This window comes from Rhyacophila brunnea, unplaced genomic scaffold (assembly GCF_057557595.1).
Source record: "Rhyacophila brunnea isolate RB1 unplaced genomic scaffold, BYU_Rbru_1.0 scaffold_11, whole genome shotgun sequence".
In the NCBI taxonomy this organism is placed as follows: domain Eukaryota; kingdom Metazoa; phylum Arthropoda; class Insecta; order Trichoptera; family Rhyacophilidae; genus Rhyacophila; species Rhyacophila brunnea.
The window spans coordinates 26357293-26375142 of record NW_028232763.1 but is presented as its reverse complement, the minus strand read 5'-3'; the positions used below and the strand labels follow the sequence as shown (position 1 = coordinate 26375142).

The following is a 17850-nucleotide window of genomic DNA, read 5'->3' as shown; positions in this document are numbered from 1 at the left end:
CTACCGTACTACCTCAACTGACGCGCTCCCGGTTCTGGCCGGCATTCTCCCACTTGACCTGCACATTCAGGCCAGCGGCGCTTCAATATTGCTCCTTAAGGGCGAGGAGGCCGACGTTGGTGATTTTCACCTCGTCCCCCCTCCTCGGCTAGCTGGCGAAGGAGTAGCATTATTGAAGCGCAGAATTAGACTTATGTCGCTCGATGCGGCCATTAAGACATGGCAGCGAAAGTGGGACGAATCGACCAAGGGCCGGCACACATATACGTTTTTTCCAGACATACAGTGGCGAATGGAGATAACCAAATATCTGACTCCAGACCATTACACCAGTCAATTTGTGACTGGTCATGGTGGATTCGCTGGCAAGCTCTTCGAGCTTGGACTTGCAAGGCGTCCGACATGTCCATGCGGAGGGGAAATACAGGATGCCAACCACATCCTATGGGAGTGTCTAAGTATGTGCTCCGAACGAGAGGAAATGCTCAGGTCGGTCCAACCAGCTGTTGGACCCATCGGCCCGTCCGACCTGGTTGCTACTAAGGCCAATTATCTTGTTTTCAAAAATTTTGCGGCGTCTTACTACGGGCGTGAAGATCTCTTCACATAAATATTGCTGCCTGTATGATTAGCTTCGTTCTTTGATTTAATAAACAAGTAGCTTCACTTTCTTTTTAGTAATTTCCATGTGCTTTTTCTCTCCCTGGCACTTTGCATCAGAGTAAACTCAGTATATTATGTGATTAATTGGGACACATTAATGCGTTGATCACATTGAGCTACTTGCTACTTTACAAGCTGCTTGACAGCGAGCTTAAAAGCGGGCGAGTCAGCTGATGCGATTGTGATGATGACACACAAAACTGTCCTCTCGCTCAGAAGCCAACAATCTAGCGAGTTGAAACCGTCATTTTAGGTACTATTTTGACAGGACGTATTGATTAGTTCGTTTTTTTACCGGGAGGTCGCCACTATCGCTCTACTGAGCAGACGCAGATCGCCCACACGCCAACGTGTAGCGTGTAAAGTAGCCCGGCTTTCAACTTTTCTGCATTACTGGAAGATTGTTTACAATCTGCTTGTTAGCTAGTTCGTCGATGACACTGGGCGAGTTTATAAGCAGATTGTAAATTCGCTGGTTTGTAGCTTAATGTCATTGAACCATTAGAAAAGCAAAAGGCACTTAAGCAAGACAGAAATAGTATGAGATTGAAAAATTGAAAGTTGACAAAAAATGACAGCTATGAGCTACTGCGCTGTGTTTTTGTAGTTTTTTTTTTGCATATTCCTGCAAATTTGTAGCTGCGGGGACTCGATTAATTAGAACTCCTGTATATCTGTTTAAAAGTATGACATTGTAGAAACATGTTTTGTCTAGATTCATGATCAAGAATCTATAGTCCAGTGATTTTCCGCAACTATAATCGAGTCGATAATTTTTAATCTCTCCATATTTTGTCATCCGATAGGTGTCTTTCTAGGCCAGGAAAGACTATTCGAAATTGTGAATACCCATTCATTGCACAATAAATCCATATCAATTTTCATATTTTGTAATATTATGTTATCGATACCTATTCGACAATTTATTATTCGCACGCCAATTCTAATTATTTTCTATTTTTCATTAAGAAAATTCAGTTTTTTATGAAAAATGATTTATGGTAAGTAATAACAAAAGTGTTCTTCAATAATTGTTTGTATAGGTAGGTACCTAATAATTATTATGAACAGACAACATAACACACATTTAGAAAATCCAAAAAATAGGGTGAAATATATTATATACTTAATGGAAGTGTTGTGTGGGATACAAATCTATTCGGTGACTTTCTCAACATTTCCAGGATATTGTGCGATGAGCGGGTGAGCTTCAATCGGGATCCTAGACAGGGACTTCGATTACAAGAGTATTACGTATTACATTTCACCGTAGCACAGTTCGCCGTGAGCTTTCTTATTAGAAAGAGATGACCGTATAGATGCTATACGGTTATCTCTATAGCACCGAGATAAAAAAATTACGCATTGTTCTGTATTTCTAATTTAATTACATACCCATTTTCTACTTTCTTTGCCTTGTATTTCGGTAGTTTTTATTACGTTTTTTGTAAGGTAAGTACTTACACGTCAGTTTACGGGAAGCCAAGCAGAAACCGCGCCAATTTTCATAGCCGAATTAGGCAAAATTCAAGAATGAATACCTAATCTAATTTAACCTAACCTAACCTAACAAATAATCCAGAATATCGGCTATTTTCAAAATTTGTTTGCCGCTGGCTTCCTGTAAAGTTTTCAGTTTACAGTTAAACCGACAAGAACCGTGTTTTATTTAGACATGCATTTTATCGCATATACGACCCAAAGAGATTGGACGGTCTTTAATATTATATTTCCGATATAACATTTCACGGCGAAGTGTGATACGATACGTACAAATTTCCAGAGACGAATTATTACAAGACGTTCCAGTCAATCCGGGACAGCTGGCAACCCTAATCGAGAACCCATTTTATTCAAACTACAGTATATTAAGGGGACGCTCTACAGAATTGCCCTTGAGAATTGAAAATATGATTTTTTTACATGTGGTCCGGAATTGTTGCTCTACTGGTAATATGCAAAGGTCGCCGACAATGCTTTGGTCTAAAGTAATAATAATGATCTCTTATTTAATTTAAATCATAACACTGTCAAAGTGTATAAAATATGGGGTGACCAAAAAATGATATCTTCTAATATACGTAAATGTTACTAAATTCAATTTGTTAATCAGGTGTTTGGTGGAAAACATTGCAACCAATATGATGGATAGCCACGATATAAACTTAATAATAATATATTAATAACGTTTTAACCTGAAATTGTCCGAGAGCTAAACATACGAAGGATGTTGAAATACATATCTACCTACATTTTTATTTCATGTGCTATCCAAAAAACATTATTAATGAATAGTATTTATTTTGAATATGTAAGACCTATTACATAACTATTTAAAAAAAATGGGTACATATTGTTTAATTCTAATGCATATTTAAAAAAAAAATAATATAGTGATGTCTGTTTATTATAAAAGAAAGTGACTTTTTATTAAAAGAAATGAAAATATAATTAATTATATTTTCATTTCTTTTAAAATGGAATTCTACCAAGTAAATGCTAACTCAATTAATGACTTTTTATTACTTACCCGATTAGTTTAATTAATTTAGTCTGACACTTTTACAAACAAGTAACGCAACTTTACTTTTAGTTGGTAGGTACAATAATTATTAATTAATAAAAGCCAATGCAAGAAATAATTTATACTCATAAAAAATGGTCACCCATAGATTTTTTTTTATTCAAAGCTAGCGATCGCAGAGAACAAGACAAAAAAAACTGCCGACTTTATCGAATCAATCACCCAGGGCTGTCGAAGACGTCTTACTTGTTTTTATGATAAATTGTTTTTAATTGTGTGCAATTTGGCGGGAAAATATAATATATACAGTTGCTTACCATTCGGTTATCCCATGAGCTGGGTTTTGTTTACTCTTTTGCTGACATCCTACAGTTTTATCTGATATTATAAAAGTCACACAGTACAACAGTGTTTAAATCTAATATGTAATTGCACCGGTTTAATTAAAAACTATAACGAAATTAACATTTTAATGATTTACAGATTTTCCTATGTTATATCAACTTAATAGCAATTTTAATGAGACCAGATACATATGACGATATATCCAAAATACACATCATCAGATAATATGTGAAATATTTTGATAAGCAAAAAAATAAGAACAATACAAAAATAACATAACATAATCAGCTAGTCTTTTCATAATTATTTTAGATGAATGTTGTATGCCGTTTGACGCTTGGAAGTATGTAATTATTCCATCGGTACAGTAAGCTATTTTTAACTTTAAATTTGTAACTCTTTAAAACGTAAAATTAGATTGATATTATTTTGACAGCCCTGTATTCGTTCGGCCGGTTTCAGGTTACGTCGCATACATGTTATGTTTGAAGGGAATAATAATAATGATATTCGTTCGACCGAGAATTGTAATTAATAATTATTGCGTTTCTTAAAATAAATCCCCGATGGTTAGAGGTTTTTGAGGTTAGACTGAATTAAAATGACGTCCTTTCAACGCTGAGGTTTATTTCTGACTAAACTATGAATGACCTTGTTCCTGTTCAGCTGAGTCTTAAGTAAATCCATCTTTGAGTAAATCAGATTTTCGAAAAAAATACCATATAATATTATTTTATTATAAGTACCTACCCTACGGTATTCACAAGAAATTCGGCCGCGTTTCAAAAAAATACAGTATTTTTTTTTATAGGAAAAAATGTTTTTCCATAATATACTATACTTGCAATATTGCTTTTGGCGGGACTGACGTTTAGTAGTGCAGCCGGCGTCATTCGCCATTTGGCTATTTGGCATTTCGTATTCGTATTATATTTTTCGTAAATTCGTTGTCAGCGGTTGCTGCTTTATAATTACTAAGTGTACTTCCAAATTGTAAGTATAATATTCGTAAAAACATGGAAGCCGAGACGGAGGCCAACGATGTCTCCATAAACAAGGAAGACGAAGGCAATAGCGTAACAATGGTGGATGTATTGAAAGAACAAGAAGCCTTCGAAGAGGATGCGACAGCCGTGCTGGGGGCTAGCGATGATAAAAACTGCACATATGCACTAGTAAGACAATATACATTATCAGATTCTAACAATTATTCTTATTTAAACATGTTCTATGCCCTAAAAGCTGCGTTTTCCTTAGTAGATTCATTCACAATTTTGTATCAACTGTCAATATTATGCGGTAATTTCATATGCCTATAATTATGTTTAGTCATTCTTATAATAAGCACCGAAAGGCAATGATACTAGTCTGCGTCACGGTTTTCCCAACCATTGTAGGAATTCTCATCCAGTGAGACCGTGCCAGATAATCTAGATAGGGAACAGTGAATAGTTCGAAACGACCATTATGGAGGAATGAGCTTCATACGATGGCGACAGTAGTTTCTTAAACGTCAGAATGGAATTACCACTTAAATTAGGGGCTGGATACGCTAAGTAGTGTGAAATGTAGAGTTTTACCCGGTTTCTGCCTGGTATCATGTTGCTGGCCAGCGAAACTACAGATTTGTAAAATTACCGGTGACTTCTTTGCTTCGCGTCATCAATGTTTCATTCCACAGTAATGTGTTGCCAACACCAAAATCGCCGCTTCCTGTAGGGTTGGCGAAGGCAACATAGCAGGTTTTATTTTAACGACACCACCCTGCCCTGAACCTCCATAATGGTATCGTATGCTACTGCATGTAATTAGCAAAGGTACAGCTTAACAAATTGAAATTGATTAAGTACATTTTATTCACCACTAAAATGTTATACAAACCGTAAACGGTGAAATGCAGGATTCCGGCTAAAATAAATTGACAGCAAGGGGCGATCCAGAATCTAAATAATCTTTTTGTTTCTCCACAGGGATATGTGAAAAGGCAGGCGTTATATGCATGCATGACCTGCTGTCCGGACTCAGTGGCAGACCCGTCGACCCGTGCAGGCATGTGCCTCGCCTGCAGTCTGGTATGCCACGAAAGTCACGACCTCGTCGAGCTCTACACCAAGAGAAACTTCCGCTGCGACTGCGGCACTCCCAAGTTCCCTGACAGACCCTGCAATTTCAATGCCGACAAGGGCGAGCCCAACGTTCACAATGGCTACAATCAAAACTTCGCCGGACTCTACTGCGTCTGCCACCGGCCCTACCCTGACCCCGAGTCAAACGACGATGATGAAATGATACAGTGCATTGTCTGCGAAGACTGGCTTCATTCCAAACATTTAAATTCCAAAGTTCCCCTCGCCGACCAGTACTCTGAGATGATATGCCAGGCCTGTATGACTTCCAACGATTTCTTAAATAATTACATGTGCTTCAATGTGAAAGCTGACAATAGACTGAACGAATCTAACGTGAGCGTTGACATGAATGAGACGGATAAAAGTGTGGCAGAGGTCGACACTCAAATTGAGGTCGAGAGACCTGATCCGGCTGTAGAAGAGTCATCTTCTAAAATTGATTCTAATATGGACGAACCGATTCTTCCAAAAGAACAAAGCAATCACGAATCAGTTTCAAAAGACTCACAGCTGGAAAGTACAGATCCATCTGCCGAATCAGATAAAATGTCATCGACTTTAGAAACCGATGAGAGAGAGGAAAAATCTTCTGAGACAGAAGTGAAAGAGGTCAATGAGACAGAAGCGCGACTGACGGAGACCAATTCTGCGGCAGCTGACACACCCAGTCTTAAAGTCGATAATGAAATCAGCGACATCATTTCTTCGGATGAAATCAGTATCGATAAGCCTATTGATACAGCTAATTTGACATCAGATGAGCGGGAGTCTGCGGCAGAAACCTTGCAAGATGATAAAATTGATTCAGCAAAAGAATTAGAAACTGAAATCGAAGAATCCACATTAAATGAGGCCAAGGCTGCAGAGGAAGCTTCGCAAGACGGTGAAATCGATTCTGTAAAGGATGTCGAAGCTGAAACGCCCCCATCGGACAGTATCGAGTCGACACCAGTCCCTGATAGTGTTGCCGAGGAACAGAGAGAACTGTCAGATAATATTGAATTGACCGAAAACAAATCTGAAGCTGTTGCAGAAAGTGAAGATTCAACTGAAATTCAAAAGCCAATTTCGACAGATGATGCTCCAGTAGAAAATAATGATGAGCCTATTGATGAATGCGAAGGAGAGCCCAAAATGCCAAGTGACAATATAGAATCTGCACCGGAAACGCTTTCCGAACCCGAGAAACCCGTTGATCCATCTGATGAAACTGGTACGCTTCCAGAAGTTGACAACAGCGCCGCAGCTGAACGCTCTGATAGTAATGAAACCGATGTGACAGCTGCTCCGGAAGAAAATCGTATAATAAATGAGTCCACGGGCATGGATGTCGATGGGAAGGACGATTCAATACAGAATTTAACTGATACTGCTCCAGCCGTCGAGACTACCGCTTCCACCATTGAAACTTTAGAAAATAATATAGAAATGGACCAACCACCGCCGACAGCTGGTACGGAGAATTCCGAATGTCTCGATAATGAGTCGAGCAATCCCCCCGTGGACATTTCAACTGCAGAAGCTGCAGAGAATATTCCGTCGGTTAGCCCAGATGAAAAAAATCACAAATCAGAAAATAATGAAACAACAGACGAAGGAGACGCCCAATCCAAAGGCAATGATGCCGTACAAATATCTGAAAATATGGAAGAAGACACTGAATGTACAGTCGACGCTGCTAAACAGGTATCTGAAACTATGGAAGAAGATGCCGAATGCAAAGTCGATAATGCCGAACAGACATCTGAGGATATAAAAATGGACGCTGACGCGATGGAAGTCGATTCAACCGATAATGATTTTGGAAAATTGAGTGCTGAAAATTCCACCCCCCTCGAATCGGAAAATGGGATCGACGGCAAGGATAAATCTGACCCCTCCGAAATCCCGGTGACTCTCACGAATGGGGAGGCTGCAGAGGGTCATGAAAATTCTAGCGAAGTTCACATAGGCAAGAAGAGAAAATTCGATGACGAAGTTGGGGAGACCAATGTGGAAAATGCCAAGAAAAAGAATTCAGAGAGTGGCGACGCGGCACCGATGAAATGCATAAAACCCCCAGATGAACGGAGAATTCAACATCATGGCGCTGTATTCTGGCCCGACGATTGGCGGAGAAAGCTTTGTTCGTGTCTCACGTGTGCGGCCACTTACCAAGAGAAGAAGGTTTCATTTTTGTTAGACACCGAAGACACCGTCACGGCATACGAAGATCTGGGAAAAATTAAGAATTCGAGCTCATCGCAATATGAGAAGGGGTTAGAAGCTCTCTCGTCTTTAGGTCACGTTCAGCAAATCAATGCTATAACTGAATACAACAAAATGAAAGAAAAGCTGAATGAATTCTTAACGAAATTCAAAAACACAAATAAAGTGGTCAAGGAGGAAGACATTAAATCATTTTTCGCTGGAATGAAACCAAAACGAGAACCAGATGGCGTTTATTTTTGCCATTAGTTCTATGTGTCGGCATGCACACAATAGAAATCCATCGCAAAGATGTGAAACAGACTCGTGTTAATGATAAAGTTGACATAAGTTTGTCTCCCCGTCTCAACAAAATTTTTATAATTTGATCTTAATCACTATGGCTTGTTTAAATTATTTCATTTTGATTATTGACATTTCACTACCAGTAATAATATTCATAATTATAGGTAGTAAAAAAAGTAGGAAAATCAAATCAAATCATGAAGATGTACGTTTTTGAAAATGTCACATCGTGATATTTATGAAATAATACATAGCAATCCCCATCACTTTGTCCACATGAAATACGAAAAGAAATATTGAACAGTATTATTATATCTATCAGTGGCGAAGGGTGGAGATAGGCTGTTATTTGATATAAATAAGTGCACACTAAACTTTCTCAGTCATGCATATTTGTTTTCATTCACCTGAGACTACAATTTACAGATGGTGTTGGCTAGTTTTTAAAAATTAATTAAACCCTGCCTAAACCAAACCATTACAGTTATGGTATATTTTGTGCCAAACAAAATTATACACACTTTTTCATTCATACTTATTTATTTTCATTGTATTAAGAATATATATTACACATATTGTTGGTTCTTTTTTTTTTAATTCATTGATTCCTACCTAACCAAACTATAATAGATAAAAAATATTCTATCCATAAAATATCGCAAAGTTATGTATGATTTAATTGCATAATTTTAGATATTTTATAGATGAGTATTTTTTGACTTATATCTGTTGTGGCGTGGTTTTCACAGGGTTTAATTGAATTTTAAAAACTAACCAACATCATCTGTTAATTGTAGTCTTATTTCAATGAAAACAAAAACATATGACTGACAAAATTTAATGTGCACTATTTATTGCAGATCTCAACAGCCTACCTTCACCCTTCGCCACTGATATCTATATTATAAAAATTAATGTTTGCCTGTCTGTCTGTCCGTCCCATGTGCGTTTCTATACCATTCATCCGATTGCGATGAAACTTTCGTCAGTTGCTGTGTACACACCCGCGAAGGTTTCTGAATTAGTACAACCATCTTCTAGTCGTATGCGTTCCTATACCATTCATCCGACTGCGATGAAACCTTCATCAGTTGTTGTGCGCACACCCACAAAGGTTTCTGAATTAGTACAACCATCTTCTATTCGTATGCGTTCCTATAACAAATTTGGAAAATCCATGCTTCTCACATGAACAGCTGTATGTGGCCGGCTCACGCATTGGAATACCTTCTGATTGATTCGTGTACGCACCAGACGGAAAAAAAATATTGTGTATCTAAAAGCACTTCAATAAACAGAATTCAAACACATTGTCTTATGAATTGTTCGATTTCTAGGTGCACACTTCGTTACCCACACATCACCTCATATTGTTCTAAATTATTGACTAAATTTATTTGATTCCTAATAATGGAACAATTTTACGTTGAAATTATACATATTGCGACTTCTTCGCAATTGCAAACTACAATTAAATTAAATTATTGTAACTATCATAATTTCTATTGGAACTATCGAACTTCACGCTTCTGTGACATGTTTATAGGTGCACTCTTCTCAGCTTGCACTTTTCCTCGTATTGTTGCAAGTGATCTATTTTATAGAAGTTTCTTTTGAGATATCAAGAAGCTAGTTGTTGGTGCCGGCAATGTGGTCAATAAGCTGTGAAAGTTTCATCAATATTCGTCTGGTAGTTTTTGAGTTATAATCGAACAACTGGACAGATAGACAAGACACCAATTTTATTATTAGCATACATTTCTGAATTTGGATTTGATATTACTACAAATTTTACTACCTATATTATTACATTATGTGTTGAAAGTTGTGTTTATGATAAAGGCATTTTGCATGATTCATAAAAATTTTAAGTATCCAAAAGTTTCATTGATTGAATATTATATTATCATATAAATTCTTTTTTCCAGAACAGAAATAAATTTTTCATAATTTAAGGGCTAATGCCTTTTTTTAAACACAGTCAATATAGTTAAAATGTAATATTCTTCATCTGTATATCTAGAAAAATTATCTCGAATTCCTATTGTTATTTTTAAATTTAATTATTATAATTTTATAGCGATAGTGCGACCACTCCATCAATATCCTGTATCGCAACAACCATTATGGCGGAATTTTATTAGTGTTAAGTGGTTGCAGTATAATAGCCATAACATACATTTTCGAATATGAAAAAATATTCTTCTGCATTTTCATGATGAGGGTAATACTGTATTCGGTTTTATATTTTACTAATGGTAACCCGCAGCAATTATTTTTAGTGTATTCATAACTTTGTCCTTTGCATATTGTTTTGTACATTCCTATTACTAAAAACACACCATATTTTGTTTAAAATGCTTAGATTTCAATGCTTTTGTCAAGTGATTAAATAATGACAAGTTAGACAATATCTAAGATTTTTTACAATTTGAAAATACATAATTGTTTGTAACCAATAAAGGCAAATATGTGTGTACTCTGTTGTTTTCATTTATTTTTCCAATGTCTACCTGCTGTTAGCTACATATAAAGGAAATGACATTACGTTATATCAAACAGATGTTTATTTATCTCCTTCGCATACTACTTAATTTTCATTTTGTATGACATGTAGAATAGATATACATCGTTCATGTACGACTGACTATAACTCATAGTAAGACGCTGCTTGCAAGTTGCTTTCCTTGTGCATGCGTTGGTGCTATAATGATGTTTCCATCCAGCCAATATTATCCGTGATTCCGCTCAAGACAAGAGAAAGTCAGAGTGTTCATCGTGCATGCATTCGAGGGGAAATTTTGTTCTTTCGACTCGAATGACCTAATCTGTTAAAATGAGACACGAAATATAATGGAGACAAAGACCTATGTTAACATTTAAATAACTTATTTCCCATGAATAGGCAGGACCTAGCCTGGGGGCCCAACATGGCGGGTCAAGCAAGTAAATAAGATAAACACACCGCAAATAATACTACTCATACTTTAAAAAAGTTGCTTGCAGCGCTATTTTACTTAAGGCTATACTTCAGCTGAGGCATGGTCTAAAAAGATCGTGACCATGCGACGCACAGATTATGAAAACGATGCGTGCCGAACAAAACATAATTTGTCATAAATTCAACATGCGTCCATTTAATGTTATGTTTATTGTTATATTAATAATAATATATTCATTGACATATTGTTTTCTTTTTCGAGTACTTACGGAACGTTTTTAGTCATCTTTACATGATATAAGAATGTATTCTTCTGACGCCATCACAAAACAAGTTGACTACTGCTCTCCGATTGACGGGTGTGAAATTTCGTCGCACCTATTGTTGAAAATTATTTGCCATTTCACTTATATATCGTCGTAGAAACTAGAAAATTATGCTCTTAAGGAATAACATTTTAAATATGTGCCTGTGTGATGTGATAATCCATATAATTAATTCATTATTCATTCACCTGTAGAATTTTATTTTATAATTATTTTTTGTGATTCCTGACTAATAACAATGGCTACTTATCCAATATGGCGAATGGTCACATGTTACTTGGCTACCAATAAAGGGGGTTGCGATCAGTACTTCATAATATTATGACAATGAGTGCCGACGACTCAATTCAAATGGATTTATTTAAAAATACAGGGAATACCCTTAATTTTACCTTGCTTCCCCTAGGGTTCAATTCTGGAGACTATATAATTGGAAGTTGGGATTAAATAAATATATACAACAATTCATTCATAGCTTAAAGTTTATTGTTATTATAGAAGTTCGTTCATATGGTATCGCAAAATGTACATTAATATTAAAGCTAGTTAATTTATATTTAATCACAAATACAGAATATCATAATGCCCGGGTCTGTAGAGGAGATGAACTGACGGAACTGTACCATCGGGAAAGTCATGAGCAATAACCTGAAAAAAACCAAATACAGTGACTACATAATTTTATAAGACTGGCAGCGGCTCGATTTGTATAAAATGGGTGGGTGTGACATAACTCCACATTGTGAAAATAGTTATGATTTTAATACACATCACATAATTGGATTGACAATACACCTTATGATGAGGAATGTCAATGTACGTTATATTAAATCACTAGTTTTTATTTTAACTTATTTATCATTGTTCAGAAAATATTAACAAAAATTACATTTATTTCAAAAAATAGATGACAATAGTACAAAAATAATTACTCGATAAAAAGAACTTTTTACATACCACGTTTTTAAATTTTCTGTTGAATCAAATAAACTGGACAACTCTATGTATTAATAAAAACTTGTTATTGTACTTGATAGAAATACTGAATAAATATTATAGAATACAGAAATGTCATTTTGACATTTCATATTGATTTCCACAATAACACCCCACTTAGCAACCAATAATTGAGTAGTAAATATTACTTTTAACGATTTTTTTCCGAAACAGAATTAACTGAAAATGTATTCAATTCTGCTTAAAGATGGCCAAAAGTATAAAAAGAATGCATTCTCGTCGTGTTCTGATATATTCTAAAAGTTTCAAATGTCTAGCTATTCGGGAAGTTAGTTAAAAATCTTGGACAAACAAGACAAAATCTGTACTGGAAAAACTATAAAAACGTGGTAATATGATCAGTCATGCCTCAAATACTATAGTAAAAATGCAACCACCTTTTGTATAGGGGATGATTTCGACAATACTGCTTGAATTGCAACAATACTAAACTTATAAGTTGATACATATGTAGCTGCAGAATAATAAGCGATCAAATATCTATTATATCAAATTTCTCTGCAGTAATATATTCCCAGCGAATCCATTTCCAGCAAACAATCTTAGCTAAATCAGCAAGTTGTTTGGTGACATTAAATACGGTATATTATTAGATATCACAGCACATTATAAATCATTACGGTGTATTAGCTGAATAGTCATTTTTATAATATCATATTTTCGTACAACTGTAATAACAAATAATATTTCATTTCGCTACTCAATTTAAAACGCTGACTCTATATTTAGTTCAATATGATTATGTAACAGAATTTAATGTTAATGTATTACTTTTTAGTGTATAAATAACGAAGAATAATTTATCTAGATGTCACTCGAATTAGAGTACTTAGCTAGTAACTATCATGTATAATATACTATTGTACCGATACGCTGCTAATAAATCTCACCCTGCTACATCGTAGACTTCGTCATTATCATCATCCTCTACCTACACATCGAACACCACGCACTAGAGCTGACCCCAACACATACATGACAAACCGGTTTCAATAGTTTGAATAATGTAATGAGACATTTTAATACGGCAAGTCTTTTGTCTTTGGGTAGATGATCGGTACTCAATACTATATTTACTTGATTGTCTAATAATTGACAATAAGTGTTTATTTGACACCTATCAATCCTGATTTGTTATGCACCTGAAAACCAGCTTCATAATGTAAGCCCACTTATTTACTGATAAGCATAGGACCTAGAGACCAAAACCTATAACCTCGTTTGATAGAACTGTCATAAAACCCACGTACTTTCTAATGATAATATGGCAACTTTTTATATACAGTAAAATAGTTTTTTATTCAGTACAGGAGTGCTTTAAGCCAAATTTTGCTAATTATGCTAAGTAGCCTTTACATTACATCAATTAATTATTGAATAGATCCTTTCAATAGACTCAATATTTTCATTTTCAATTGTCCCAGGGAGTATTTTAATACAATAACTAACCTGCCCTCCTTCACCTCGATCCATGTAGCGAACGGTTACTCCTACGTTCAAAGCTGTGCACAGCGCTATAATGTGGATGTGATCCGATTCCTTGTACATCGGTTCAACCTCCTGTATTTGGAAAAATGATCATTAAAAAAATGGTTGATTATATAAATAAAAATCCAACTCATTTATCAGTGATACCTACGTCTTAATCAAGAAATTGCTGACAATTATAAGATTTACATTATACAAGGCCAGCCATTGGCGTAGATATAAATATTGGGCCCCTATGCAAATATCATAAAGGCCCCCCTCTGTATTTCTGAAATAAAATTCTGTCCAAAATCAATGTCGAGATCTTTTTTTAGCTTCCTTTTAATTTTTCTACAGATTTTCACGTGATTTATTTATACTTAATCTGTATTTCTATTTTATACTAAGTAGATAAAACAGATAATTCATCAACTATCAGACTCGGATTTGGGACCCCTTGTCCAGCTGGGCATCAATGCTTTGCATAATCTTGCAATGAAGTAGCTACACTGGAGGCCTGCTAAAAATGACTTGTGGATTCATAAAAATTAGCGAGGAAAGACAGCTGGACAAACATATATGTCTGCTTGATGTATTGACACAAAAACTCCTCGGTCTACTTAAGAGTAACTACATTAATCAATCGTTTGAAGCTGGGGTTACACATTCATTTCAACTGAAAATCCAAGTACCGATCAAAGACATTGAAGGAAAATATTCTTATATTATATAAAAATTACTAATGGTGTCAACTGTTGATTTTTGGTGATTCTTAATTAAAATAAAACACGATATAAGACTTACTCCACACAACTTATATATATTGGCTACTTTTATGTTATAATAAATATCAATTTTGTTTTTTTTTTATAAACAACCGATCCCCATTATCAATGATCCACAAAATTTAAAAATCAATCAAAACCGGTTTCGTCCGCTTTAATAGATTCAATCTGCATTGGAAAATGTCTTACTAAAGCGAAAACTGGTCCTGCGGGTCTATTCTATACACAAGGCCGCTAAAGTGATGAAGTGATAGTATTTATTACATACATTATGTATTGAGGTATTATAATTGTTACAATAAGTAAGCCGTCTCATCAGTCAAAACTGTCTCTCTCTCGCTCTCGTTCTAAATTTTATCTCAGCCAAGAGACACACTGTTAGAATATAGCACTTATTGCAACAATACCAACCAATTTATTGTAATTGTTACAATAAGTGCTAATAACTCCATACAAACCTACCCTAGTTAGCCATAAATACTATCACTTTAACGGCCTTGCGTATTGAATAGACCCGCTGATCGTGATTACATTATGTGGAATAAGTAATATTATCATCGATGATACAGAAACAGGTTATAACATGTAAAAAAATAAAAATTGATATTATAACATAAAAGTAGCCAACTATGACAAATGTCATATATCATGACATAATGTCAACAAATAGCGTGAACACAGCTAAATATCATTATCAAATAATGTGTTATTTGACAAACTGACCATTCACCGGGTAAATTTAACAAGTCAGTAATGCGTCAATTACATTGAGCTTCTTTACAACTGTTTGTTGGCGAATTTATAATCGGCCTGTAAAGTCGCTCAGTGTAATCATCAATAATCTCTAGACATATACAGATACATTTTATAAATAGATGCTTTTTTTACGTAAATGGATGGGTATCTACATACCTGGTGACAGAATTCCGTTATGGTACGTTCCCCTTCAATGAAATTTTGGTAGAATTCAAAATCGGCCTGCAGTTGACCGGACGTTAGGAGTCTCAAATAAACAACAACATAATCAGAATAACTCTGCTCGTTGAATATCTTGTGCAGTTCTTCCCTGGCGTCGGTAAGGTTTTCTTTACCGATATTGAGACCAACTCGCTGAATCACTTCCATGAACTATAAATAAATATTTTTAATTATATTTCTTGATTCAGCATCTGACACAGGCAATCGACTTCTTTCATATGATGCCCAAAGCCTAAGGGTCTATTGCAGTGGTCTTCAAACTGTGTTCGGCGGAACCCCGGGGTTCCGCGGCACCTCTCTGGGGGTTCCGTGAGTCAAAATAAAAATTCATGAGTCAAAAAAAAATTGTACTTATATAATTTCATTAGTATAGAAGCGCTTTATTTTGAAATCTTCTATTCTTTTCACACTCACTCAAACAGCTATCAACATTTTAATGCCATTCGGAACAACTTATTTAAGCGAAACATCTTTCTCAACGTATGTGACAACAAAAACAAAATATAGAAACAAATTAAATGCAGAATATGAAATGCGACTGCAGTTAACATCAATAGAGCTAGACTTCGACAAATTGTGTAAAAAAATGCAAGCGCACCCCAATCACTAAATATAATGCAAATAGTAGTAGGTAAGAGACAGCTGCAGTACAATTTTTGAATGAAGCACTACGAAACCGTCACCAAACCGCTTCGACTGAAGCAGGTCAAATTTTTAGTTTTAAAGTAAATATTGTGTGTTCATAGCTTCCAACGGCATCAAGCCATGAACCATAAGTGCGAGTGAGCAAGCATTCGGCACGCTTATAGCTCCGGTCCATGCGTTAGAGTAGGATAGAATTTTGACCGTGTCAACAAATAATGCCAAGACAGAACTCGTCGATTTCATAGAAATTAATGAATTGACTAGATGGTAAGCCCATCCAACAATGAGCTAAAACAATCTATAGGTACTAATAATAAAATTGGAGTGTTTATTTGTTTTGTCATTATCTTTATACAGCAATTCCAATAAGATAATGGATCCAACGAGTTGGCCAAACACCATTCCTCAATCTTTCAAGATGATTAACCACCAGTCCGCAGAAAACCACATACTCCGTTTGAAAAGGAAATGGTAATTCACCTTTATTGATAATGTGGAAGTACCAAACCTATGAAAGATGCTCATCAGTATACTCAATTACACCAGCAGTTATGGGGACAAATATATATTGGTGGTCTGTACAGGCTAATGATAAATACATAGGTCACGGAATATGGATCAAAACAAGTGGTTATAATAATTATTAGTACTTAGGTATCACCGGTAACAAAACTATGCACTTACTGTATCATAGAAATCTTCAACTGTGAACTGTGAGAAACCGAGCGATACCAAATTGTCTTTAGACTTTTGTGCAAAAGTAAAAAATCTATCATATTCTTTCTTATCAGTCAGTAATTGCTCTAGGTAAGCGTATGAGAATGCTCTGAAAAAACAATTTCCATCCGGCCGCGTCCTGCGAATTGATTTGTATTTCGACGCTAAGTCTTTTGCTTTTAAGAAGTACACCGGATCATCTGAATATTCATCAACCAGCGTTGATAAAGGTTCTATGCCTCCAATCAATGGGATGTTTTCGGAAATCTGTAAAATATCAATGAAAATATTAATTTTTTAGATTATCATCGGTTGGAACAAATTTGAAAGTAAAAAATCAATCAGCACGTAAGCACCTCTTGCTCTATCTGCCTTTGCTGTTTCATGATCAATTCATCCTGATTAACAGAATTATCTGGCATTTTACCGGCAAAGGAGCCACTATCCGACGGACCGTCAGCCATTTTTCTTGATTTAAATGAAATCGTAAAATTGACAAATAACACATGGTACTGCCAGGTAGACAAAAATCGCAAAAATATTTTTCAATAGCCGCAAATAAATAATATCTGCCGATCGTCGGTTGATGCTGAATTTCAAACTCAACCGGACTTATTAGTTATTATATCATCATTAGTAATAATTGTATTGTCATAACTAAATAGGTACATCATTTTTTGATTAATTATATTTTAAAATATTAATTTTAAAATTCAGTATTGTACTTTTCAAAATTAATTATTGAGCCATACGCGGTTTTTAAGGCCATGCATTAGTTGAGGCACGGTCTAAAAAGATCGTCGCTAGGCGATGCGCGGAT

At 35.5% G+C, this 17850-nt stretch overlaps 2 protein-coding genes across 3 annotated transcripts; one reads left to right on the top strand and one right to left on the bottom strand.

The window, feature by feature from the left end:
* The first annotated feature begins 4408 nt into the window (after positions 1 to 4408).
* Positions 4409 to 10632, top strand: LOC147078540 (uncharacterized). 2 transcript variants are annotated; one of them, XR_015072178.1, is made up of 3 exons: positions 4409 to 4707; positions 5503 to 8430; positions 9046 to 10632. XR_015072178.1 is itself a non-coding variant. In XM_085960199.1 (2 exons), exons 1-2 carry the CDS (start codon positions 4549 to 4551, stop codon positions 8116 to 8118), a joined length of 2775 nt encoding a protein of 924 aa, XP_085816325.1. In that variant the 5' UTR covers positions 4409 to 4548; the 3' UTR covers positions 8119 to 9036. The 2 variants fall into 2 exon arrangements, 1 of the variants encoding a protein (XP_085816325.1); XM_085960199.1 differs by lacking the exon at positions 9046 to 10632 and having other exon boundaries at positions 5503 to 9036.
* Positions 10633 to 11885: 1253 nt separating this feature from the next.
* On the bottom strand, positions 11886 to 17511 carry LOC147078539 (ubiquitin thioesterase otubain-like). Its single transcript, XM_085960196.1, has 5 exons — positions 17387 to 17511; positions 16998 to 17297; positions 15603 to 15818; positions 13888 to 13998; positions 11886 to 12069 (listed from the first exon to the last, which is right to left on the bottom strand). The coding sequence occupies exons 1-5, from the start codon at positions 17492 to 17494 to the stop codon at positions 11983 to 11985; spliced, it is 822 nt and encodes a 273-aa protein (XP_085816322.1). The 5' UTR covers positions 17495 to 17511; the 3' UTR covers positions 11886 to 11982.
* Positions 17512 to 17850: the final 339 nt, after the last annotated feature.